The 27,722-nt window shown below is 41.2% G+C and overlaps 1 protein-coding gene across 20 annotated transcripts in view; it reads right to left on the bottom strand.

The window, feature by feature from the left end:
• Positions 1-27,722, bottom strand: part of CELF4 (CUGBP Elav-like family member 4) — a 697,696-nt gene that overhangs the window by 601,422 nt on the left and 68,552 nt on the right. For all 20 annotated transcript variants that reach the window (XR_013943234.1, XR_013943235.1, XM_080573161.1 and 17 more), the window contains exon 2: positions 2,450-2,532. Coding sequence is in view for 18 of the 20 variants with exons in the window: in XM_080573161.1 (XP_080429287.1) it covers positions 2,450-2,532 (83 nt within the window). In the remaining 2 variants the exon portion in view is untranslated. The remainder of the gene's footprint in view (positions 1-2,449; positions 2,533-27,722) is intronic.

The following is a 27,722-nucleotide window of genomic DNA, read 5'->3' as shown; positions in this document are numbered from 1 at the left end:
TATTAAAACGACGAACTCTGTTTCAGAACACAAGAACACAAACAGCAACGTTGCAAGAGAAGACAAATACAGTTTACTGATGGAGGGGAAAGAAGTGTCTTAATTCAATGGCTCAATGTAGTACTATTTTTCTTCCTATACCAGCCTCGTTAATTATTTTTGATACTTTCTCAGTAGTGCTGTTTGTGTCACAGACTCCAGAGGGTCAAGAGAAGGTGTTGTATATGTGTCATCTGTGAACTCATGTGAATGAGGACTTAGACCCTTGACCTTACAAGTGCTTTTTATTTTATGATGAACTATTCTTGATATTGTTGGTGCATGTTATCAAGCGCAGTCAGGTAAGTCATAAATAATTCTCTGCTACTCACACAGGAACCATAAAACAGTATCCAGGCATAACAGTTTAATCAAGAGACAAGGCTAGTTTCCTTAAATAAACTACAGTGACATCATTCAGAAGATGAGTTCAGAAACTTGGCAGAAGACTGCAAGCAGAGGGTTTGCTGGTGAAAAGTAAGGTTTAATCCTGAGACGACCAAAACCAGAAGTGAAAGGGATGGGGGGAGTCAGTGCTCAGAACTCTCAAAAAACAGGTCGCTATTTTAAAGGATTCACTGTTCCCAATTTAATCAGATGCAGATGCATACAAACCTCAAAGGTTAAAAACAAAAAAGGCTGCTGAAATCAGTGTGGCCAGTACAGGCTGTAAATGGTAGAAATGACCAACTAAAGAACAAAATGTTTCACCCGTAGATTAGAATCAGACAATAACGTGGGAAGAAAGACTTGCTCTCAATTCAAGTGGCTGAATTTTGCCACTGTAAAAAACAGTTTTGATTTTAAGAGTTCTGTGAATTAGAATCCCTAAAATTCAAGGCAGGATTCAGAAATGTAGACACGTAAAGAAGTCTTCCTAAAACGTCCTGAATATACTTTTTTTTGATTAAACATAAGGGCTCAGTCCCACTGTTTTCTTGGAGATATTTCCATCAACCTCAAGATGAAACTAACCTCATAAAAAGATATAAGCTCCGTGGACAAATGAGTGGTCTGGCTGCTAATGAGGGAAACAGTCTCGGTGAAGACAATTGGAATGCCACTCACAATCTTTTAAATACACAACACTCTATTCATCACAAAGATAACTCTGGCTTTGATAAACGCATTCTGACTTCAAGCTCATTTCAGAAAAATTCAGGTAAAATACCTGGAACATCCCTGTTCAAGATACATATAACTTTCTGCACAGCCAGATCTTAATTCTCTCTCCCCTGAATGATAACGGGTTTCTGGAAAAAAATAATTCTGAGGGAGTTGTCAGCTGACAGAAATGTATTTTTAGGGAATGAAGTATGTATATATTTACATAAGGTATGGCCTTTAAAGCAAAGATAGATGTAGATGAGCAAGTGCGTGGGCATCTCTGTACTGGCAAGGTGGCAAAGAGATAGGTAAATAGACCCAGGATGATGGAAACAAGCAGAGCAGAATCAACACTTTCTTCAGAAACAGAGCAACTGGTGTATCTCAGGTTTTGAGGAAAGGTAGGTTATGGGTAAACGGGACTCAGTCATTCAACACCAAGTAAAGACAAGAGACTTTTTGGATCAATTCCCTCTCAATTTAGATGCAACTTGGGACCCTTATGATCCCACTCTTAATTACTTGATCACTGATTTCAGTGTGATTTCACTGATTTCAGAAGACAGCCTTATTCTTGTTTGCAGAATGCAGGAGTGCAGCACTCAGCTGTTTCTAATCCATGCACCCCAGCTGAATCTAAATAGTATCTCCCTCCCTCCTTTTGGTTACTGCTAAACTGGAAACCCATCCCAGCAGAGCGGGTCTTCCCCACGTAATGCAGATTCTATTTTTAGCTCTGCTTGTGTTGTCTGAACCTTAGATCTTGCTCATGTGAATAATTTTCCTCATTATCTTGTGTTCGCCTCTTCTCCCTCTTTTCTCCTTGTCTCACCGCCTTTCCAATCTGCTACAGCTGCTTGAATACTAAAGTAACTGAGTCAAACCACTTTGTCATCAGGAATATGTTTTCATTCCATGATAAGTCAATAATGTGATCTGTTTCTTGATTTCTCAGTACCACACCTTGCTTCATAGAAGGAAAATAGTAAGACATAGAACCCAGTGAGCACTTCACCGTAGCAGTCATAAGCGTAAAACCTTTCCTCACCTGAGTAAAGCTGGTAGAATCCAGCCCATAACCAGTTAATTACTCTTTTCCTAGCTCCTGGTAAGAGCAAAAGGCTTTTTTTTTTTTTTCTGCATGCAAGCCATTTGTGTGGGTTTGTGGTATTCTGATTTTATTAGCACAACGCAGATAGTGAATCATTCAAGCAACTGAAGCCATTATGCTTCCAAACCCAAGATGGGAACTCCATATATAATCCATTTTAGATTTTTAGAAAAGAAATCAAGCTGGACTCACCCCCGGCAGTGTCTTCTGTTCATGCAGTGCACTCTGGGCCTTTAGAGCAGACTCCCTTTCGCAGTATGTTAGGAAGGCACAGCCTGTAAATAAAAGAAAAACACTTGGTAAGAGCAGTGCTTCAGAGAGGATCTGTTTAAAAGTGGGATGTAGAACAAACCACTTTCCCATTATTCCATTCCCAGTAAGTCAACCATAAAACCTCTTTACCAGACTTTTTACTGCTGACCTACTAATGAAGAACTTCCTCTTAGCCTCTGTGAAAAGCAGGCAACAGAATAGATATGAGTGTTCTTTTCTGTCTGAATACACACTTAAGTATCAAATATGGAGGACTGCACGAGATTTGGGAACTCAAGAGAACCCACGCATCGTGTCAAGGTAGAACATGAGATTCTACTCTAGCAACAGCACTGGGAACAAGCCCCTTACTGTCATACCATGCTGAAGGTCTCATACCTTTCTTTTGTACCAAGCACTCTTCTGTGCCAAGCACTCTGAGTAAAGGGCATAAAAGGATTTGGGACTTCCGGCTGCAGATGACTATGCCTATTGCTCAGTCTGACTCTCATCCACAAGTATTCTCCCTGTTTGCATTCACACCAGAAAGTCACCACCCTGCACATGCTGCTGCAAGGGCTCACTGCCTTTGTGTGAATGGCTGGAAGCCAGTCCCAGCAAAGCCTCAAACCAAAACACCCATGGTGCTTTACAGACCAGCAGAACTTCAGAGATACCCCAATGGATCATATGTCCATTTCTTCCAGAAAGCTGTTTTATCAACTACAAGGGCTAAAGCCCTGTCATAGGAGGGCAGAGCAATAAACCCTACCTAGCCTTCTCTCCCCACCTCCATTCACCTCTTCTTGTATAACTGGTCAACATTGCAATCTTATATCAGTTATACATGTGTCTCATGTGATCAGACCATTCATTCCTACTGCAGTATACTGAAAACCTGCCAGCTCCTGCAGCAAAGAAATGTTTGTTATGCAGAGGACATTTTCTCTGAAGTTACTACAGAGTGCCTGCAACCTCGCCAGCTCCTTAAAGAGGAGGCATTGTATCTCTCAAGGTTCAGGCAGCACGTTCATCAAACCATGAGCATCTTCCAAGAGGAAAACAAGAAGAGCTAGACTGCCAAGGAAACAAACATCTCCCAAAGTCTGATCTTGACCCACTCACCTTCTCCACACTCATATGAAAACCGTGCGACAGGTCAGCAAATAGTAGATTTAACTCTTTCCCACTCTGATCACCACTGAGACTTTTGTCCATGCAACAGACACCATTTTATTCAGGTTGGTTCCTTAAACACTGTTACTGAAGAAAAATACACTTGTTTGCTTTACATTGTTTTTAATAGATTAGTATGCACAAGAGAATAAGGAGTAGGTATAATTTCCTTGAAGGTCATCTTGGGACAGTCACCCCACTCCCCTCAAAATGAAGCAACAAACCAGTTACTTGTTCTGCTTCGGCATGGAAGAAAAAAATATTTTTTGCCCTACATTACTTTCTAAAGGTCTTGTTCTTCTCAGTGTGTTCAAGACAATCACATTTGTTCAGTCTCAACTGAGACTCCCAGAAGCAGAAAGTGACAGTCAAGGAAGGAGACTAAATGACAGCAAGTTTGCATCCTCTAATTGGAATTATTTGGGTTCATTCCCCTCCAACTTCAAACAGATGAGCTTTCAGTCTGCATCTGCTACAGAAAGGGAAAAAACTGTGGTAGAGAAAGTTTACAGCTACTGGAGGTAATGGATTGAAAAGGATCCTTAAGTCACCCATAGCTGGATAATCAAATGGGAAACTATGCTTAAATTTAATTTCAGTGCTAAATCACAGGCTGAGAGCTCTCTGTTGACTAGACACAATAAGAAAGTCTCCCTTTAGTAGCAGACATGGAGCAGCTGATACAGTCTAATTAGGCACATCATAGTGCACTGTTATAGAGATAAACTATGCAGTGTAAAGCTCCCATAATGATAGCTATATTTTTCTCCTTATTGTGATGGCTGTGATGACAGTTCAGGGTAACAACGTCCTGCAACTTCTACCACCTCATGACTGCAATTCAGATCGAATAGACAGAAGGCTTCTTCACTCTGAAGGGGCAAGGTTTCCTTCCAAGTTTCCCAGGAGGTATGCATGGGGCCAAGTTCTCATCAGGGAGCAACCTCCATCAAGTCCTCTCCAATGATGTTTGTGCAAGTGGCAGAAGTACCGAACTTCCAGACAGAACTGATTTCCTGAACCATGTGCTTGGGACAGAAGGACTTTGAAATTGAAAAGAAAAAATCCAGTAAGAGGCTTTCGTATGGTCAGACAAAACACTTCTGAGGCAAAAATATTTTGTAAAGTTATTTTATTTTTTAAACCTCATTCCTTAAATATATTATGTGCATGAATTACACTATCCCAATCTTGTTAGGCAAAGTCATTTATTTAGTAAAAAACTACGGTTTCAAGTTTTGATTGCTTAGAGACAGTGAGAAATCTCATCCCAGCAATGGCCAGCTGGAGGAAAGTACAGCTTAATCTATGATAAGCCTCAAATCTGAATTTGGGAAGGCCAGTTCATGCTTTTTGTATTGCCCTAACACACAGGATTGCTCTATAGGGATAGAACAGTCAGAAAGCAGTATTTTTCAAAAACATTAACACTAGGCTTGCAATAAATAACTCTTGCAGGATGGAATGACAGATTTCATGTATCAGTTCCCTATGTATTAAGACAAAAATCTCTTGCCTCTCCCCCCGACCAAATATCCAAATACTTGATAAGTCCTTGATATGTGACGGTATAATGCCGTTACACTTTCAGCACCTCCTTTACACGTTATTTTTCCTAGGGTGCCCCTTTCACTGCACATCCATGCAACTCCTCCAAAGGAGTCCTCCTTCCTGGAGAACATTGGTTAAAGAACAGAGCACTAAGCGCTCTGGTTAACACCACAGAATACAACCCCCTAAACAGCTGAGTCTTGAAACAATACCATATCTATATTGGGTTTCCTGAAGAGAAGTCAAATTGCTGAAAGTGTTTTTTTTTTTTTTTTTCCAGATAGGAAAACAATTTCAGATCAATCAATTTTCCCCATAGAAAATTTTGATTGTGCAGAGAACCACTTATTTCACCCAAAAAAAAAAAAAAGAAAGATAGAAAACTCTTAAGTAACTGTACTTAACAGCTCACTTGCCATCAGCTGTTTGGGCTGGATGTGAATCTGGTTTCAGAGTGAAAGGTTTCATATTCTGTAACAAATCCTTTGCACCAGCCAGCCCTGTGGAACAGCCCAGTGTAATCAATATTCCTGAACACATCTTTTAAGGAAAGATAGGGTGAAGGCAGTGCATTATGTCCATCATCTGCTTGTATGGGTGATAATGACTGAGTAAGTGCAGTGCTTTAGAATTATATCTGAATCTGAACAAAAAGTCTAATTGACTAATTATTGATAATGAAGGACTTGCTCCTAGCTGTTCCTAATTTCAATTCCATTTCTCTCAAACATGCCAAGTTTTCCAGACATATGTCAGTCAGCTGAAAGATGCTTTGTTTGGATGTCTTTCCAGCTGTTCATTTGCTACCAGTGGACAGCTCTTTGGGCTAGTGTACAAACATCTGGAAACTCCCAGCTGGCAATTAACTCCCAACCTATTGAACTGCAGTCTCTTGGAAACATGAGGACATATTGAGTGGTCTCCTGGGAAACAGGGTTGTTAAAGAGAAGGGAGAAACAAAAACAGGAGCTTGAAATGAAAAAAAAAAAAAAAAAAACAAAAAAAACAAACCACAAGCTCTAGTTTAATTTTACCTCCAGGGAATTCAATAACATAAATAATAACTGCATGGAATACAGATGGATAATGATCACACAGCAAATTCAACCCTACAGTAAGCCTGAAGATCCTGCACAAGCCTGGGAGGCAAAGCAGCCAGGGGACACATTCTGCGTTCAACAGCTGAAGTCTGGAAACCAAGAATTGTTTCATCCCACCAGCATTCAGCTCATCCTGGGACGAACAAAATCAGTCTTTGCACTTGATATCTCAGTACTCATCACTTCAGTGAGTCAGTTGGCTCTCTGATGCTTTAAACCAGACAAACACCTCTGACCAGCTAAGAAGCACCATTCACCTAACCTAGGTTTAGATATTTAAGACTAGTTACCCTAAGGCCTACTGTTAATGACAAGAAGTTCTTTTCACCTAGCACACAAGAGGAACAAACCTCTGGAGAGGCTATCCTCTGGTGCAAGACCCCAGCACAGCTTTCTCAGGTGCAGGTTTTTAACCTCGAGGTCTCATACTCACACCAACAGCTTCCACCTGCCACCTCCAACCTCCCAGCTACCTCAACTGCATGCATTATCTGTACCTCAACCCTTGTTACATATGGTGGAAGATGAAGATGATGCATACTGGGGATCTATTAATAACCAAAATTAAGGGCTTTCCCCCTTTCTTGCTTTATTCTGGCATACAGCCACAGGTATCCTGATGCATTGTTTAGACCAAAGAACCAGGCACTTGGTGACTTATGACCCTTTCTTTGTCTGATGTGTTATAGGGTCATGAAATGTCACCAAAAGAACTCCATAACCTCACACAAAGCATACCTGAAAGCTTCTCCACGTATCTAGATCCAGAATCACTGTCTGAAAAGCTAGGGTATAGCCATGACCACTTCCAGGTGTTTGCTCCATATCCAAACAAGTCCTTACAAGTCCAGCCTAGATCTACCAAAAAGTACTCAGACACTTCAACAGGGTTTGGAACCAGCCCTTAATCCTTCTGAGCATACCATAGGTTTGCTCTTTGGCGTTATGAGGTGTGGTGGTTTTACTCGGGTGGGCAGCTGAGCTCCACCACAACTGCTCTCTCACTACCCCTCCTCAAAAAGGAACAGGGAGAAAATACAATGAAAAGGGCTCAAGGATTGAGATAAGGATGAGGAAATTGCACAATAATTATTGTGACGGGCAAAACAGACTCAGCATAGGGACATAGTAAGATTTATTGCCTATTACTAACAAGCTAGAGAAGCGAGAAACAATGGAAAGAAACCAAAAGCACCTTCCCCCTCATCCACCCTCTTCCACCTCCTGCCCCTGAGCGGCGCAGGGTAACAGGGGAGTGGGGGTTATGGTCAGTCTACAGCGCTTCTTCTCCGCTGCTCCTTCTCAGTCACTGTTGTCCCCTGTGCTGTGGGGTCCCTCCCACGGGATGCAGTCCTTGCTGACCTGATCTGGCGTGGGCTGCCCACAGGCAGCAGCTCTTCAAGAACTGCTCCAGATGTGGGTCCGTACCACAGGGTCCATCGCTCAGGAGCAAACTGCTCCAACCTGGATCCCCCACGGGCAGCAGCTCCTGCCAGGTCACCTGCTCCTGCGGGGTCTCCTCTTCATGGTCTACAGGTCCGGCCCGGAATCTGCTCCGGCAGGGGTCTTCCACAGGCCGCAGCCTCCGTCGGTGCAGGTCCACCTGCTCCACCAGGGGCTCCTCCACGGGCTGCAGCACAGAACCCAGCTCCAGCATGGTACTCCATGGGCTGCAGGGGGACAGCCTGCTTCACCATGGTCCTCACCACAGGCCTCAGGGGACTTCTGCTCTGGCGCCTGAAGCACCTCTCCCCCTCCTTCTTCACTGACTTTGGCGCCTGCAAGGCTGTTCCTCACTCCTCTCACTCTCCCAGCTGCTGTGTGGCGCAGCATTTTTTTTCCCTGTCTCAAATATGCTCTCACAGAGGCGCAAAACAACATCACTTATTGGCTCAGCTCTGGTCAGCAGTGGGGCCCTTACCTAACATGGGGCAGCTTCTGGATTCTTCTCACAAAAGCCACCCCTATGGCCCCCTGCTACCAAAACCTTGCCACATAAACCCGCTACACGAGGGCAAATTAAAAGGTTTGTTAGGTGCTTTAAGACCCTTGGATGAAAGCCAAAAGCTAAAGCAGATTCTGAGCTCAGGGGTGTAAATCCAGTCAAAGGGAGAGCTTGTATGTAACTCAGCAAAGCTATGCAATTACACCAACATAAAATTAGGTGCATGATTTGACCCATAATCTACAGCCTCTCTCAGAAGAGCCCTTGGCTCAGACCAGAACCTTGGCTAAATCAGCAATAACCGCTAACAGTTAGGACAGGTTTTGAGAAGGCTGACTCAAGTGATCTAAGCCAGTGTTTGATTCACAGTTGTGATTGCATTCACTCAGCTGACAGGTGGTAACTTCTGAAGCTACAGTCCTGCTTGTTACCTGCAAAAAAAACTAAAACCCCCACCTAAGACACAAGACACTAAACCCATCACAATGCTGCCAGGTTTCTTGTTTGTTCATTTTTCTTGGTTAGCAACATGATTTGGTTACACTGATACTCACTGACAATAGGAGCGAGGTTTTTTTAAGCCAGCCTTCCAATTTAGTTTCATGGGACTCCTGCATAGCACATGAACTGGTGATCAAGATACCACTGTTAACAGTTACACATGAACAAAAGAAATCAGTTCATATGCTATCTACTACTATAGACCTTCCCCCCCAACCCTTTTTTTTTTAAATATATATATATATTTAACACCTGTGACTTCCCAAAACCTTAAGGCAGAGAAGGCAAGGGCTTTTCTCCAGAAGCCCACTGCTGACTTCAGGAACACAACTGCAGTTCAAAAGCAGAAACCCAGACCTTTGTGATGTATACAGACAGAAGAGCAAGAGCATATACCTCAGGCCACATGCCAGCGGTAATGCTCTGACCTAGCAGCTACAATCTCACTCACAGAAGAGAACAAGGCACTTGCAAATAGTAACTTGGTTACAGATCCAAGCATCTCAGTGATGCTTCACTCCCTCTGTACCCTAGTTACTTTTAGGACACATAGTCCCAGATGTACCAGAGGTCTGTGGGGGACCAGAGACCCTACCCCCATCTTCCAAGCCCTAGGCCTGTGTTTAAGAAACCTCTTCCTTTGAAAGTAAAATGGTTCCTACCTTCAAGGTCCAGAGATCTTTTACAAAAAGAAGGATGGTAACACTTAAGAAAACTCTTGCCTCAAAATCAACATCTCAGATTACGTCTCCCAACTAGGATTTCAAAGTGAAAAAGAAATCTTTTTTCTCTAACTATCCTAGCTCTACATGTCTGGTTTTGAAGCAGTTCTTATTTGCTCTGTCTACAGTGGACTGCCCAAGGTTTAATCACTTGAGGGTTTAAAAGATTGAGCTGAATTTTCTTGAGGGGGACACAATCAATAAAGACTTCTGGAACTAGAAATGTTTTACCCAATTTCTTCATCTGTTTCTCTCAGTGATTAACTACCTGCTGACGGAAGTTAACATCTTTGCTGGTAAAGAACATTCACCTGGCTAGAACTTTTTCTTCATCTCCCCTACCGCACCACTGCTGAACACTAACTGTTTAGAGAAAAAGATAGGAATAAAAATCTTCCCAGATATTAGTTTCCCTGTCAATTATATCACAAGGCAGAGTAACATCTGAAAAGCCCTGCTGTGTGGAATGCTAATTTTCTTTTTCGACATGTTATATCCAATTAACTACTATGATGCTGTCATTTTCCTACTGTAGGTAATTTGATAGGGGTCTGTATATAGACCACACAAAATACATACTCATACTCACCCAAGAACCAATATTAAAAGAAATGGAGTGCAAATCCAGAAATGCAGAATGTAACTGCGTTTACAGAATATTACCTAACTTAAAATGCATTTATGATACTTCAAAATAAGACATGGATACAGACAATCCAAAACAGTCCTTGCTCAGACCGAGCAGTGCTTAACTACATTTAGCAGTGTCCAGGCAGACAGCAGAGAAGCTAGACTAACTGCTAGTATATATAAGCATTTCAACAAAACAGTTTCCATCTTGTTTTTCAATATATTTTTTAATGAGAACACCTATTTAAAAGATTCTCTTAGAAAGTTTCAATGAGTCATTTACCACAAAGCATTTTTAAGGCTCATGAAACAACTTCTGATCAAAACCTAGAGGAAAAACTTATTCCAGGACAGGTCTAATCCAAATCAGGCAAGCAGGGTCTTCAGCTTCTACACATTAGAAGAGAGTACCTTGTCAATAGCAGCTCCTTGAGGGTGCATCTGTTTTCTTTGGAGGTAACTCTACAGGTACCTTGCTTTCATCCCACCTCAGAACGGGGAAACTTTCTATTTCTTAAACCTTTCCCCCCAGCCCTTAGGATAAGGGAGCAGTTTCTGGCTCTGACCCACACAAGGACAGATGTCTCCTAGGGCCCTGAAATTTCTTTGCAACTTGCTTTGAACCATCCTGTGCTAACTAGTACACTCAAGGTATGGGATTGAATGAACTGCTGGTTTGACATAGCACATGCCAGGTTCTACTTGCCCTTATCTGCCAACGTTTTTAGCTTTCATCCTGAAGCTTCTGAGATGTATTTGATTACCTGAGCCCAAGTCAGCCCAATATCCACTGCTCAAGTCCCTGGAAGAGCTAGCCCTTCCCAAACATTTTACTTTTGGGAACAGATAGATCAACGTCTATTTTCTATATATCTAAACTGCCAATGAACATGCTGCCCTTCAGAAAAATAACAATGTAGATTTATAACAACAGAGATTTACTGGTTAAAGAAGTTGTCTACCAAAAAGATTTCAGGTATATCTAATAAGGCCTGCAAATATCTGATGCTTTTAGTTACAAAAGAACTCATGTTTAAGCAGACCAGCCTCACTTCAGCTTTTCATTTGTTGCCTCATAACTGTGGACTCAATGTTGCAAGAAATAGGCATGTCTTCAGGCCTTATCCATCAAGCAATTAGGGTTTTGATTTTCAAGTATAAAAAGGCCAACTTCAAAGTGAAACTCATGATCAGATGCCTGTCTATACCAAGCAACAGTGTTCCTAGTATTTCAGAAAGTCACTGATGAGAGTCATAGCCACCCTAGGGAACACTCAAGTGAGGATGAGAATAAGCAGGTTTCAGCTCCTAATCAGTCTACCTATTGCTTCAAAGAAAAATCCAATATGTTTGTGTTATCTATTTTACATTGCAGCTCAGAAAAAAATGTTAATAAAATTTATGATTTTTTCAAGATTTTATTTCCAGTGTGGTGATTAGCTAATGTATTTATTTATTTATTTTGTGATTCACTTGTGAAAGTTATCACTCTTAATCCTATTGCTGACACTACCACTTATATTCGGACAGTTATGGGTTAAACCTCCTTAGAATATGTGCATTAATTAGGTACTGTATCTGCTGTTCTGGGTCTTGCCTTTTGAGTTCTGTTGTTAGCAGCATATGAATAACTCTGTGGATATTCTGAAACATGCTTCAGAAACTTTCCCTTCTTCAGTAGATCCAGTTCCCTTGGGGAAAATTCTCCCAGAATTCCTAACTAATCTCCACAAGTTATGTTAAATTGTATTCACACTTTGAATGCCTCAAATCATTGCAAAAAGAAACCCAAAGCAACACCATCTCTAAATAAGTTAAGATTGTTCTTCCACTTTTTCCATACCTTGCCTGTCTACATCCACCTAAGACTAGGAGTTTTCTTTCTTAAACTTCTAAAAACCTAGCAGGAAGGTGATAAGGTGAAAAACACATGCTCCTTGGAAAAATATCAGCTGTGTAATAAGTGTTCATAGTTAAAAGAGTTGATATTTTCACCCTTAAGAAATGCCAGGAACAGTGGACATCTTGCAAACATGATCAAATGATCAGTTATTTACGCTTCTATCTCAGTAACTTGTTATAAATACAAACTGGTACTGCTCACCAAACAGCCTCGTAGTCTTTAAATCAGAGCACACAGGTCAGTATAGACTTCTGACATTTCCAGCTCAGGGTGGACAGGCACTGCAACAACTGCAAGGAATAGCCACTAGATAACTTCTAGCCCATTCAGAAGCAAAATGTTGTCTCTGAAGTTCTTTTTCTCATCAAGTTTGCCAACCACACTTTTCCACCTCCAGAAGCTCAGATACAAAGCTGAACCTGAACACCTCTCAAAATCAGCCTCAGCACCTTTCTTCTACTTATAAGAAAGCTTTTCTCTGACCCTACACACAAGAAACATAAATGGGACAATACTGGATTTTCATTGCTAAGTTCCACAGGGTTTTGTCAGGTTTAAATTCACTTAAGTATACCTGAAGCCACACTAATATTACAAGTCAAATCCAGATTCAAAAATAATGTTTTCTTTTCTTTATGTAGCAGCTGCTCCTTTGAGAGGATCATCCTGAGACTGGAAGTCTTCAGAAACCTGTAAGAGTCAAAATATGAGCCAAAGAAAAGTCTACAATACCAGCTGGCTTCACAAGATTTCTGGAGACAAGTTTTAGCTGTCAGAACAATTAACATCCAGAATCCCATAACAAGATGCTGTCTTTCATATGTTTTGACTTTGAGAAGTTTCTTCTATTCACTAAGTGATGTTAGGAGCAAACAAGTATTGTGTCTTATCTTCTACTTCTTTCTCCTTACCCTTCTTTGTCAATTTGACTTGTTCATTAATTACAGAAAGTGAAAGAGCATGAAATAGGAAGTTCTTCTGCAGGCAGCCAGAGATAAAGTAATCTTCTTGATCAGACCTCTATCCACTTAAGGTCAAGAACCACAAAACACATACTGTGTGTCAGCACAAGATAAAAAAGAGGTGCTCTGGGAGCATGACAGGAGAAAGAAGAAGCCTGCAAAGGCTTCTCAAAGATCCTGTCTCTGTTACAGCACAAAGAGAGAGGTCCCAAGGGCTTTCACATCTGTTGCAAGAAGCTCTAACCTGAGCCACCACTGTGTTGTACAATCCTGCTTCAAGAGCCCGGCTCAAGTACAAATTAGAGGGTCAGACAAGGCACACAAAAGCTAGAAGATTTAACTGTGTATCCAGAGTCCCACAGACAGTTTGTAGGAAGGGTCAACCTTGAATCAAAACCTCCCAAGACTCCGGCCAGAGATGTGAACACCTACCAGTCTACTCTTCCTAAACATGGAAAAAATCCTACCTGCACTTGCAAATACATAATGATCCTAGCAGATTCTCTTTAAAAAAAAAGAGAACTAGAAACTATTTTCCAGTGCATCTGTGCACATTCCCATCTAGCACTGTGGAACTGAGCTCCTGGGCAGGAAGATGAAAACTACCATGTAAGTTTAAGTCTAAACCTTCAAGTTTTTGCAAGAGGTATAAGGATGTAATCTTCAAAGTAGAAAAAAAAATGGTGAAATTAATTACAAGATCTGTGTAATTTAAAAAGCTTCAGTGCACTAGGTTTAAAAGGGCTCTTGTCAGTGTGAAGTGAAGGAAGTACAATTTCCTGATGAATAGAGAACACAAGGTAAAGTGTACAGCAATCACTACTAGAGAGATTTTGATCACTTTTTGCTGATGAACAAAAAATAGTGAACAATGAATTTATAGTAAACTGCTTCAGACGAATGTTTTATATGGTTTGTAGCAGAAATCTTTACTTTGAAAATAAATTTGCATCCCTTTGCACGAGCAGCATAGCCACAGAAGCACCAAGTACCACCAGGAAGATGGCACACGATAAATGTCACTTGTATCAAGACAGAAGAGCTGCCTAGCAGAAGCAGACCCAATTTTTAACAATACTTATCTAGGAAATCTAAACATCACAAAAATAATGGTTTCACGCAGAAGAATAGAGACTAAATCACAAAAGACCTTAGAGGGTGCTGAGGCTCTGAGTAATATGCCTGGTCACCTGAATGTCTGCCAGGGAGGATCAGCTATGCCTAGCACCTTGCGTGATACCTTGCGTGATCCTGCTCCTAAAACAGAGGTAGAGAACAGCCACACAGACGTCAATGTTCAACAGGAGACATGAATCTGAAAGGCAGTAGTGTCAAAAGACATTTTCAGAGGATAGTGGACAACATTTTGTGAATAGCTCTTCCTCCTTTGCTTTGTGTATGTCACTCCCACATCAAAGTGAACTCCTTCCTTTGGAGTCAATAGAAAATTCACACATCTAAAGCAATCCTGTCAGCTACAATCACCTGGAAGTGTTCGGAAAGACATGGAAGGAAAAAAAAAAGAAAAGGAAATCATAGATGAGTAATAAAAATTCTTAATGGGCTGGGAGGACTGACTTATGAGGGAAGATTAAGAGAACTAAATATGTATAGCTTGGCTAAATGATGACTCAGGGGGATAGACGATAACCAGCTATAAGCCTTGAAGGTGTAAACAAAGTATAGAGAAGAATTGTTCAGGGTGATATTGAAGAATAACTACTAGCAGTTACGACATGAAATTCAACAACAGAACATTTAGGCTGAGCATCAGGAATGCTTCCTAACTATCAGGAATACTGGTGTCTGCTCCCCAAGCCAGCCTCCCCAGCTGATCTCTCAGAAATACTCAAAATTAAAAGAAAGAATGTTTTTGACTAAGTTTACAATATGTGTTTAATATATGGCCATACAATTTGAGTTTTTCCCAATCCTAAAGGTTCAGTACAACAGTGGAATAATCTCTCAAACGCTGCTGGGGTGTGTTTTGCAGGTAGGGTGTAAATGAAGAAGAGATAGAAAACATACAAAAAAGTCAAAGGAGGTGGCTTTCATGTTCTTGTGCCACCACAGGGCAGTTCAGAATGCTTTTTCTCTCCCTATCCCACTCTGAGGGGATATGGGAGTGGGATATTTCCCTCCCCTCTAAGGGGAGGGAAATGCTTGAAACCCAATACCCAATACCAAAGTCATGACCACAGATCCTTACATGATTTAAGACAACTGCAAGTTAACAGATGAAAGTTTATGACCCTACAGAAGGTAAAAGTAAACATTACTAACAGTCTGAGTCATTAGAGCAAATCAGTCCTTCAGGGAAGTTTTACTACTTGAGTCACTTGAAACTATAAAAATGAAAGCTAATCCTGATCAAAGAGCAAATGCATTCAGAGGGCCTCTATTTTGTCCTCCCTTCTCCCTGTTTTTAACTTCTGTGATTCTGTCCAACAGCTTAACACAGTCTCTAACCCAAGAGAACAACCATGTTTTTAAGAAACCAGTTTCAATAACTTTTCTCAGTGAAAACAAATCAGAATGTCGACTGACTTGCATGGAAAGTTGTATTGAAATGCAATCCATCCATGGACTGCTAGGCTAGGCAATTGCCTACAATTTTGAGGGGTTGGATAGAGCTGGGCAGCCAGCCACCCGTCAATTTTTTGTGGGTGGCGTGTTGTATTTTATATAGATCAATTTCAGGGAAAAAGAAAAAAGGCAATTATAATTCTACTAGTAGTTTTTGCTTTAAGGTTTAATATGGCATCTCGCTTGATGCTTTTCTCCACTGATTTAATAGAAATGAGAAGAGATCTAAACCAAGTATGGACACAAAGGCATGTCTATACCAGTACAGTATCAGTGCTAATACAGTTCCTAATGGGAAAATATTCAGGATTGCAGAGCACTTACACCAAGACAAAAACAGAAATCCTGTTGCCCACAGCATGAGAAGCTAGACCAAAACTTTCTAAGATACCTCCTGAATACAGTGGCCTCACAAACCTTTTCCGTTACACATCTATGAATCACTGGCTAGTGGATGCCTGGAAAAAAAACACATTAATGATGTGGTTTCACTTTATTATTTTTTCCATCAGGAAAGCTAAAAATAGTGAGCCAGCTGCTGAGCATCTCTGGGAGGCTGAAACTCACTGGAGAATCCCTGCTGATGTCAGAAAGGCAGAGAGTAGAGTTTAATGAGTTTAAAAAAAAAAAAAAGATAGTGTTGTGAAGGAGTGGATTAGAACATTATGCGAGAGTGACGGTACTAGGTCAGACAAAGTCCATCTCATCCAATATCCTGTCTCCAACAGTGGCCAGAAGCAAATGCCCTGAAAAGAATGACAGGATACACATAATGCTTGCTTTGGGTATTCTCTCAGTCTCCAGTCTAGTGGCTCGAGGACTTCTGAGCCAAATCTGATCTTTGTGTATACAGGAATCACTTGATGAAAGTCTCATTTTCACATTCATTACATTTCAACGTTTCAGTTGTTGCTTTTCCTGTAAAGGGATAAAGTCTGTTTACATTATACTAAATAAGCTTTCCAGAAAGAGTAGTGGAGTCCTTCCTAGCAAGCTGCCATCTTAAACATGCACCATAGGAGTCCGCTTCCAGGATCACCTGTAATTCAATTGCACCAATCAGCCCAAAAGATGAACCAAATGACTCCAGCTTTAAAAGCATGACCCCTTACCTACCCATTTACAGACAGGGAAGCTTTCAAGATAAAGCAGATGAGCTGGCAGAATGCTTGAGTTGAACCACTTTTGCCTTATTGGTTTTTGGTTTTGTTTAATTTGGTTCCAGCAAATCAACATTGCTCCAAACGGAACTACTTTATCACAGGATTTCTCCTCTAGTTCTAGCTCTGTTGATAAACCATGTTTCTCCTGATCATACATTATGCATAAATGAATACCCTCAGGAATTTTAATATCCCCCAACTGCAAGAAAAAAATATTTTACACAACACCCCCCACACACACACCAGACCAATAACATACAATCTCTTCATGATCCTCACATTTAAGACTGAAAATACACGCTTGTTTTTTAAATGCAAATCAGAAGACAAGAAAGATTAGAATTTAAATTGCCCCTGTAGCAAAATTACATTAATGTACATATACTTTATAGGAGTTGTCACTTATATGAATATACACCATCTTTTTCCATTCTCCATACTCTAGATTCTGCCACTGGACTGTCTTTGTTCTGTACTTGTATAGATCCTAGCAGATCAGCATCCTCAGAATAAATGCATGCAGCCACTTTCCCCAGCAGCAATTCACTGCCTGAATCAAAAAGTGATATAATCACCATATGTTTTAATTGTAACAACCTTCATATGCTGGTAAACAGACTTGTTATGCTATAGCTAAGATGAACATAAGATTCCCCTACCTTGAGAACAGAGAAAAGCAGAAATCTCCCCCTAGTTATTATTAAAACAGTCCCAACACCAGACATATCTGAAAGACCTTTCTTCCCACCCTCACATCCCCTAACACAGATACCACCCTTATTCAGACGAGACTCCACTTACACAGTACTTGTATTCCCCACCTCCCTTTCCTCTTCTTCAAAGAAATTTCAGAGACCCACTGCCAAGGATGAACTACGTAAGATTCTCATACATGAAGATGATCAGGACATGCTCTGCAGATGCTTGCTTCAGCTTTAAGCATCTTAACTAATTTAACAGGTAACTGAACAAAATGTAGCATATGCAGCCCATGTAATATCAGTACATTGCTTTGACACCAGTATATTATGATGCAGCTTAGTCATGTCATAACATGACATTTGACAACTCATGCTCAGGTCTGCCCAAGTGAAGGGTGTTCTTCAGCCCATTGACACACCGGACTGGGGGCTGACCTTTACAGACAACTGTGGTATTTTGTCTCTTGTCTTTGCCCTCCACAGAACACAGCGAGATATCCAAACTCGCTCATCTGCCCTGTATTACCATGTCTAAGAATTTCTCATCTCTTGCATGAATGCCCTGCAGCCATATCTCCACTCCTTTGGCTACAATTCCTGCAGAACTCATGAAGCTGGGTGTCCCCAAAATAAATCAATGTGAAAAGGGCTTACGTGCAGCTTAGATCCCACACCAGGAAGGGTTTCCCCTCACTTTAACTTACCTTGGGAAAGCGGGCAAATCAGAGCAACTTGCAGCTACTTTTTCTTTTGGTTTTGGTCAGCATCCAAAACCCATGCAGGTCTTTGCAATGTCAGAGACTGCCTGGCGAGGTGGCAAGTCAGTGGTCACCCAGAGAGTGTTACATGATAGGACACATTACGACACTTTGAAGTGCACATCCAAGGGTGTAGGTGTTGTAAGCTAGTCATTAAAAGATCTCATAACATTTCTCCTCTCAAATGCAAAAAAGGAAAGGACAGCACCTCCAGCATCTCATGCTGCCTTCAACAGTTCAAAAAACAAAGCCTGAGCCATAAAGACTATTCTGGAATAGGGGAAAAGAGTACCAGTGCCATTAATAAGGTTGTTGAATAAGGCTGCTGAGGCCTCAGCACCAAATGGGGTACCCACTCGCTGCATATGATTCAAAAGGTAGAATTCAAAACCTGAAGCCAGAGAGGTATTTCCACATTTTTATTTTATGCAGGAACTAAGACATTGCTCTGTCAGTTTAGCAAAATAGAAAAAAAAAAAGCCTGCATAGATACAATTGCTTGATACATCACAGTAAGTATCAGGGAGAAAAGAGGCATTTAAACTAAAAGACAATATTGCACAAGGACAAATAAGTATAAATTTACTATGAATAAATCTGATTTGGGAATTAGAAAAAGGTTTCTAACCATCAGAGAAGTGATGCTCTAGAACTGCCTTCCTACAAGGATAGTGAGAGCAAACAACCTAATTAGTTTAAAGATGAGGCTCAATAAACTTATGATTACATGAGGCAGTTTTCTGCAACAGTAGGGACCAGATCCCAGTGATCCAGGAGTTGTATCACTCTGCCCTGTGTTCCAATCTGCATCCCATCCACCTAAGCTCTCAGCTGCAGTGCAGTGACCTACCAAGAGCCTCAGACTCTTCTAAAACAGGATCAGCTGCTGTTTTCCAAAATGTTTCAATTTGCATTAAAAGTGAACATTTCCTACCAGGCTAGAAAAGTAAAATAAAGATTTTTGGGGAAGGAGGGGGAGGGAGAAAGCCCCTAGAAAGCATTATAGAAAGTACAAAATGAAAATATTTGAAATCTATCACTGAAATTAAGGTGGGGGAAGAAGTGCAAGATTATTTCTATTGGAAACTTGGGCAAAGTACTGCATTATTTTGAGAAATAATCATACACGTTGAAAACCATTTTGATATTTGATAAGATCAGTCCATATATTTGTAATTTTTGTTGCAAGAGATAGTATCTCTGGATAAGCATATTAGTTATGCCAAACATTTTCTGCTCTACTCTACAAATTGAGTGCAGCACTCTTGGCTGCATAGCAGTAGTAGGTGAATCACAGAACTGTCAATTCACAGCAATTACAATGAAATGGAGCTTGGGAGATCAACTCATCCAACCAGCTACCAAAACACATGGCGTATGTAAACCCATTTAACATTTTCCTCCAATCCATTCCTAGAAGCCCTCAGAAATAAAAATCTGTATTTTGGAATCACAATGCAATATGTATTGCCTCATTCTGAATCCTACTGAGCATTAAGACTGACAGGTGGAGGAGATTTAGAATAGAGCCGTTCCTCATTTTCAATAAAAAAAACTTATACTGTACTTCTGCTAGTTAAAACTGTCCCAGGATTACCCCAACAGCAGTTTTGCTATTATCCATTATTTTTTCTTAATATAACCAATAAAGTTCCCAGGAAAGATCAGTCTTAATATGCGAAGCAGTCTCATACTGCAAGGGAAAGTATCTTCTAATATACAGAGCAAGTACCTCTGGACTCCTCTTAGGAGATGTTAAGGTGTCAGATTTACCAAAGAATTCTCAAAGGATCTGCTTGACCACTCCAGTATTTCACCATCTCCTAAAATACATTCATGGCTGCCAATATCATTGATGGACCACTTCTGACCTTCCATTTCTATCACTGCCAGAAGGAAACAGGGCTGTACACAGTCCAGGGCATCAGATCTCATCTCAGCTATCACCTAGCATACTTGTCTTATAAAAGAGGAACAGAATACATGATGAGTAGAGAGCATTTAACATCTAAACATTTTTCATGGATATGTTTGAAGAGCTCTGTGCAATTTTGATTCCTCTTTCAAAGCAGTGCTACAGAAAAGGGAGCAATTGCTATCTCTGTTTTACCAATGTTGAAAAAAGGCTTAAAAGCAAGCAGTCAGACTACCCTTTCCATCTACTCTTATAGAGTACTTAAGTAAAGGTTGTTTATCCTAGATTCTAAGCTAAATCTGGTATTTTTCCTCCATCAGCTTTCCACAACTTATCTGTTGTTCACTTTACCTTCTCTCAACTTAGTCCATAAAGAGATTTGGGATCTTTTCTGGAATAGAAGATGTTCCACAGCTACAAGCTGTTATAGCAACCTGTCTGCCTACTGCTCTCCTGGGCACCTGCATTATGCAGAGCTTGGTGTTCTTACTCTTCACTTCAGGATCTGGTGTGACACTTCTGAAACACAGCAGACTACAGATCAGATGTTTTAAAAAGAAAAATCCTTAAGAGTAGCTTCAAAAATTTAACTTCCCAAAGTTGTCAGGAAGAAAAATTGAGACCAAAGAAAAGGCAGGTATTTGAGAAAAGTGCAGACAATGGGAAGGATGTAAACTAGCCAGAATGTTCAACTTGCAGACACTAATGTTTTCGCACCTTGTCTCCCCTGCTTTGGTTTCACCCATTAAGAAGTGGGTTCCTTGTTAAAAACTGCCGTAAACCACACCTTCAGAACGCATGAGCAGCCTTCACTCAGCACATTGACTCTCCCATTTCAGCAGTTATATTCCCAACTACCTAAATGGTTCTTGAATACTTCAACCCCTTCAAGCAATACAAACTGCTCCTTCCTATTATCCCACTGAAGTCTTTCCCAAGCTCCCTCTTACTTCTGCCTCACAACAGTCCTCTGGGGCTAATTTCAAGATAAGCCTATTGGGGAATGAAGCCTCCCCCCATCCTTCCAGTAAGAGACTAACATGCATGCTGGAGCACGCTTGGATAGACACAAATGTGTAATGGTTCATTTTTCTATATCTTTAAGAGATGAACACTGAATGTCAGAATCATCTTTAAATTTTCCTAACTCACTTAGGAATCACTTTCTCAAATCACTCTGGAAACTCCACCCAATGTTTTATTCCTTCACTTATGCCCTTTCAAAAGCTGCCAAGCTGCATCTTTAAACCTCAGCCTTTCTTCCACCAATTGTGTGCACAAGGTATTTGTGACTCAATTATCTTAGATATGCAAAGGTCAAAGAATATCTGCTAATCCAGATGATTTCAAGATTTTGGGGAGGTTGGAGTAGGGGAAGAAGGTGCAAGGCCCAAGCAATGAAATTCCTGAAAACAAAGACCCAGATATGAAGTTTTTAAGGAGCCTTACTCTCTATCAAGAGACTGGGATGAGTCTTTGTCCACAGAAGGCAGGTGGATCAAGAAATTTAAAGTCCCATATCAGTGTTTTTGTTGATGTCAGTAACCTACTGCTGCATCTGAGTCTATCATGGACAAAAAATTATTTCCATTTTCAACTCTGAGCTTGATTTGTGTTCAAAACTTACTATTAAATTTGGAGCAGGCGAGGAGCTGCTTTTCTTTTCAAAGAAAGCACTGGAGAGATGGACTCCACTTACTCCTTCCCCAATCTTAAGATTTTATTAGCAATGACACAAATCAAGTAAAGACTTCCAAAAAACCTTAAGTCATTTCAGAGTTGTTATCCTGCTGGTGTTAAAGGAGTTCCTGCACTTAAGTATTTCAGAGTAACTTCTGTTGAAAATACAAATCCCTCCGTCACTGAAGCTATGGCATTGCCTTTATGCCATAAGGTGGGTTGTCAGCAAAAAGGGTGACGACCAGATCCTTCCCTGCCCACTCTCTATCCTTCCACTTTGTTACTTAGGGCATTGACTCCCAGTGTCCACAAACAGATTTGCTTAAGATCCCATCTGTTTGCAGCAGCAGATGTCAGGCTCTTTCAGGAAGGACTTGGCAGCTTCTTTTCCACTGTTCGGTGTTGAGCAACCAGCATGGCTGCAGGAAACATTAAATAACAGACAGGCCAGAAACAGCAGACTAGTCCCTCAACAGCACAGGTAAATATGCCCTTTGAGCACAAAGCCTTTATTCCCTCCCCCTTCCCTCCGTCCCTTAGATCAAACACACCAGAGGCTTGCATATGCCTTGTATCGACGGCCAGCAGGTTGGGACTCGAGCTCAGGCTTACATCCAGCTTTCTTACACAGTGCAGAGGTACCTTGAGGCATTTGAGGAAAAGCTGCAGCAAGACAAATCCTCCTGCCTCCAGCACATAATACAGAGAAGCAATAGCAAATCTGGACTGGGAGCAGCTGGCCTTGCTACAAAGTGAGGAGTGAGAACAAAACTAGGCGCTGGGCCTGCCCTAAGTTTGGCTCTGGTCCTCTGTGGCTTTATTCCTATTGCAGCTACAAACATGTGAGTCTACAATTTAGTAATAATATACTTCTTGACTGACCTTTCCTGGCAAGTTAATGACAGGAGAGAGTAATAGGGACATGCTTTTTAATCTAACGTCAGTCAATAGTAGTATACAACTAATAGACTTAGACATCATACATTCAATAATTGTTTTTACTTAAAGCCCTTACAGTTTGCCCACTGAGACACAGCATGTCAGCAGTAGTCACTGCCTATTGATAGGCACCAGCAAGACATTTATTCATACCTTTCTGGCTAGTTTACCTTCTCCTGGAGCATCCATCACTCGAGAATCTAAGCACCGAGATATAGATTCATTTATACGCGCACACATTTTGGCTCAGCTGCCAGAGAAGCTGGGATCATTATACCTTTCGCAATAGAAAGCTAGCTCCCCTACAAGCACACCCATTTATTTCACTTCATTGCCAGAGGAGCTTATTTATACCTTCTAATACCTAGAAACCCCAAACAGAATCAGTACTTCCTTCAAGTTAAGAGGCATATGCGTACCTGGGGCCACATTCGGATAGCCTAAACACAAGGCTTTTTCCTCTATCTTTGTCATTTTTCAAAGGACTCAATAAAATACTGATGGAAAGATGGAAAGATGGAAAGAGCAAATAATAAACACTTGGGACTTCAGCAGGACTGAGTCAAGTGGGATAAAATCTCAGACCAAGGCCAAAACCAAAAGCTGAGGAGTGTCTGTACCAGGTTCTGTTATCCTGCCACAAAGAAAATGCCTCACTCAAAGTCACCCACAGGAGAGCAGCACCCAGCACCAATCCACAGCACCCCTCAGCCATTACTGCCATGCAAATATCTCTTTGGAAAACAAAGAGCACGTTGCCAGGGGCTCAGTTAAATAGGCATCAGCAATGAAAATTAATTTTTTTTTCCCCCATATGAGCACTATTCTTCCTTTTGGTAGGGGACAGGAGAGTTGCATCGGTACTTGGCTCTTTAGATAGTAGCTGCCCTAGGGTTAAATTGCTAAAAAACACCCTTCTTGCATGTTATCCTTATTTTGTTGGAAGAATTAGGTTCATTTCATTTTACATGGGAAAGATGAATGACCCAGTCCACTGGCAAGGTCTAAATTGCAGCCCTTTGCATGCTGAAGTCTTCCACCACTTACTCTTGTCACAAACACCACCCTGCAATCCATTTAGTTTCATTTACAGCAGATTAATTTCTCTCTGACCTTTGGCTCTGCTGTCAAACAGGCCTGAGACAGACAAGAGCTTAGGAACAGCAAGTGCATTTGATGGTGTCAATCACCAGACCTCAGGGATATTCTTAACTTCTCATGTGCCAGATCAACAAAAAAAAAAACCCTTCTCCTGCTTCTGGAGGAACAGGGCTTGTGCCCACCCCAGCTGTGGTTTTGCTAAGCAAGCCCTGCTCAGCCCCCAACAGCTGCCCGTACATGGAGATAGAAGGCAAATATTTTACTTACTATAAACTTACTTTCAAATCTCACTCCACTCCTCGTCCGTCAATTAGATTTATTTTCTTTAGGTTAAGTTTTAAAGGCAAATTCCTTAATGTAAGGGTCATACTGCTCAAATTGCTACTCCAGCAATTTTATTGCCTTACTGCCATTTGCATACCATTACCTACTGTGCCTTGCAGCATCATTACTCTGCTTTCAAGACTCCATCTCTAAGAAAGGGCAAAATACAGTCAGTCCCTAGAGGGAAAAGGACAGCTACATTCAACCACTGCCTCTAATTCTCCAATGGAGAGGTCTTTTACCTATTTTCCTCCATTACAAGTAAATTTTTCATCCAAATGCCCATCCACAGCAGATTTTGTCCAGAATAAAGACAACCATCTTGCCAAGAAAAGGGATTGTCTGCAGTTAGAAATGAGGCCCTACATTTGTCTTCCTTCCAAAAGGAGAAGAAAGTATTCACACCTACTGTCAGAGCTCTCCTCATTGTTGGACGTCAAAGAGGAAGCAGGGCTGAAAGAAATGGAAGGCAGTTAAATGGCAAGGCCTGGCTGGGCTCATCTGAAGTTCTTTGCTCACAACCCATGATGCTCTTGAGCACTGCTGAATCGAAGTCCTTGCTATTTCCAGTGCACCACCTGGTAAAGCCACAGGACTTCATGTGTCACCTAGCCTCAGTGCTGGTCTCTTCCTGCGTCACTACAAGAGCCCATGGGCTCTCTCTCCATGAATTTTTCATGGGGACTTAAAAGTTTCCTGCAGCAAGTTAGATATTTCCATTAAAGAGAACACACTGAGTAGAATCAGAAGCATCTTTGCAGGCTCCGTTCAGGAAGTCCTTCTGCAGAGTTGGCAATTGCCTGTGGAAAATTATTTTCCAGAGCACACCCAGACCCTCTTCCTGTAGCCATATGCTAAAAATCACGCTTCACACTCTGAAAGGCCCCAAAAGATTTGAAGGTCTGTCATTTTTCTTCTCTCACAACTGTAAAAATTCTTAAAATAAGGTCTCCATTACCAAAGGAACCTAGATTTTTCGAAAGCAAGCAATAAAGGAAAATCTGCAGAACTGAGTCATTTCTGCCAGCATGTTTCCTGAAAATAATGATTTCCCTCCTCCAGCAGATATCAGCATCTCTACTTCCTCTTCCAGAAGGAGTCTATCCATGAAGATAATTCTCACCTTCATTTTTAACTATTGCTTGCTATAGTTTGGACTAAATCCCAACATGCAGCAACAAGATATTATTTATAGCCTATTGTAATAAGCACTGTTGTATCACCTCACTTTTTGAGCCATCTCTGTGAATAGTCTTTTCCTTGACTCTTTCTTTTATGCATCTATTTTAGAATTTTTGTACCTAATTCAATAGGCCCAGCAATTTCTGATGGTGCATTACTACGTCAAACATTAAGTTAAAACATTAAAAAGTCTAAACACAAAAACATTCTTTCTTAAATCTTTCCCTATATCTTCTTGTTTTTAGAATACATAAATACATTGGGGTCCAAGAAACACTAACTTTTACTGGGGATTCCTTTAATTTAAAAGCAACTTTGCCAGAGATGAAATCCAGCTATTTCAAAGTCCTTCAACTCTTCTCTAACTTCCACATCATATTCCCATGTAAATGCCAAAAGCTTTAAGTGTTTTGATCTCCTTAGACAAGAGACCTTACACAAACCTATGTGGTTATTATTAATAGTACTGTGTCATGTTGAATGCTTGTGAATTTATGTGCATGACGCTCCAGGCATATAAATCCGTGCACAAATACAGATATGCAACATTATACAGAAACATTAATACTTAGCACTTACGTAGCGTCTTTTATTTGAGACATTTGAATAACTCTTGAGAGGTGCTCTTCAGAGCACCAAACATCACTGGTAGAAAGATCACTGGTAGAAAGAGGAGCCAAGATGCTAGGTCACATCCAGCCATCTGATAACTCTGTTCAGGTCCACAGCAGCCCACCAGGCACCTCCTGCTCTAACCAGGTTTTGTTTCTCAAGTACATATGCCAGGATCAGAACAGAGAAGGGTCAGTGCCTTAAAGAACTCACCAAATAGCTAACCAGCTCATGCTCCTCTGACCGGCACAAACATCTCCTTGCTTCCCTCCCTTATCCTCACATCCCAAGATCCCCAATTCCCATTATTCAGGGCTCTTATAAAACCCGCATCAAATTAAGCATGCATTTATGCATTACTCATTTTACAAGACCATAAGAAAGTGAAAAGTTCATTGGGCATACTAATGTGCATGTCCATTCCATCCTTCCTCCCACCTCTTACATGGATCTTCCAAAAGCAGAAGGTGTGTAAGGTGACACAGGGATTTGTTCTGGGATAGCTGCTGTAAGTGGCTGAATACATTAGACGGTGAAAGCTCACCTATGCCACACCAACACATACCTGCCCCTCTCTTACTGTCATCCTGGGGCTTCTACAACTTACTTTTATAGAAATGTTTGTTTTCTGCCCACCCGAGCTGAGGCTCCCTCTTGCTGGTGGCTGCTTTCCAGAGATGGGCAGTCTCCCGTAACACACAACTTAGAGGAAAACTGTGGGAGCAGAACTCCAGAAGGAAAGAATTATTTCAAGTGGCTGGATAGAAGAGAGCTTAGAGCTTCCTCTATTTAATGGCTTGAAAGATTCCCCTCTCTCCTCTCTCCAGATGAAGAAACATACTGCAGAAGTTATGTACATCAACAAGACAAAAATACTGGTTAACACATTAGAGACTCCACATACCTACAGCAAGAGGTTGCCCAGTTCCACCCACATTATCACCTACAGGTAAGAGAACTGGACCATTTTACTGTTCCCCAGACCTGTTAAACTCAAAACCAAATCCAGTTCTCCTGATTCACACACACACAAGAAAAACATAACCAGAAACAAGCATCCTGGTTTCCACCATGGAGTTGCATGATCCACCTCTGAATATATCACGAAGAGCTGATTTACTGTCTCATACTAACCATTTGCAGACAAGAGAGTAAGGATGACTCTTTCCTCCTTCCAGGGAGGGTCTGGAGTCTCGGTATGGTCTATAAAACTCCTGTGCCTGAAGCCTTTCCACTCACCATTGTTCTTATTCTTGATGCTTTCATGGCTGTCCTCTACACTGCTATGAGTCTGCTCCAGCCCCAGGGAAACTGCTATCTCTGAGCACCACGGTATTTCTACCACTACTCAGGAGGACAGAGTGTCAGATCCTAAATAACAGTACCCTGTCTTGCAGCCAGATCCCTCCCGACTTTCAAAGGACAGATCTTGGTTTCTGAGCAATGGAAGATTCAGTAGTTATGTGTATTTAAATATGGAGGGGGAACCAGGAGCAATTTTAAGGGCATGTGTAGTTGGTCTTCTGCCAAAGTGCTTTATTCTATAATGAACTCTTCCTTTTAAGCCACTTTGCAGACACTTTGGTCTGAGCCCAATATCAATAATATAGGTTAAATTTCACATGCTTAACAATATTTAACCCTGGGGCCTCTTCCTGGGCTGTTAAACACCAGACAGTGCACCAGCCTGCGTTACTGGGATAGGAGGCAAAAGCAGCCCATTGATGGACAGGTAACCAAAAAAGCAAAAAGAAAAACCTTG

This window comes from Anser brachyrhynchus (assembly GCF_964034855.1).
Source record: "Anser brachyrhynchus genome assembly, chromosome: Z".
NCBI classification, from domain to species: Eukaryota; Metazoa; Chordata; class Aves; order Anseriformes; family Anatidae; genus Anser; species Anser brachyrhynchus.
This window is presented reverse-complemented; position numbering and strand designations above follow the sequence as displayed.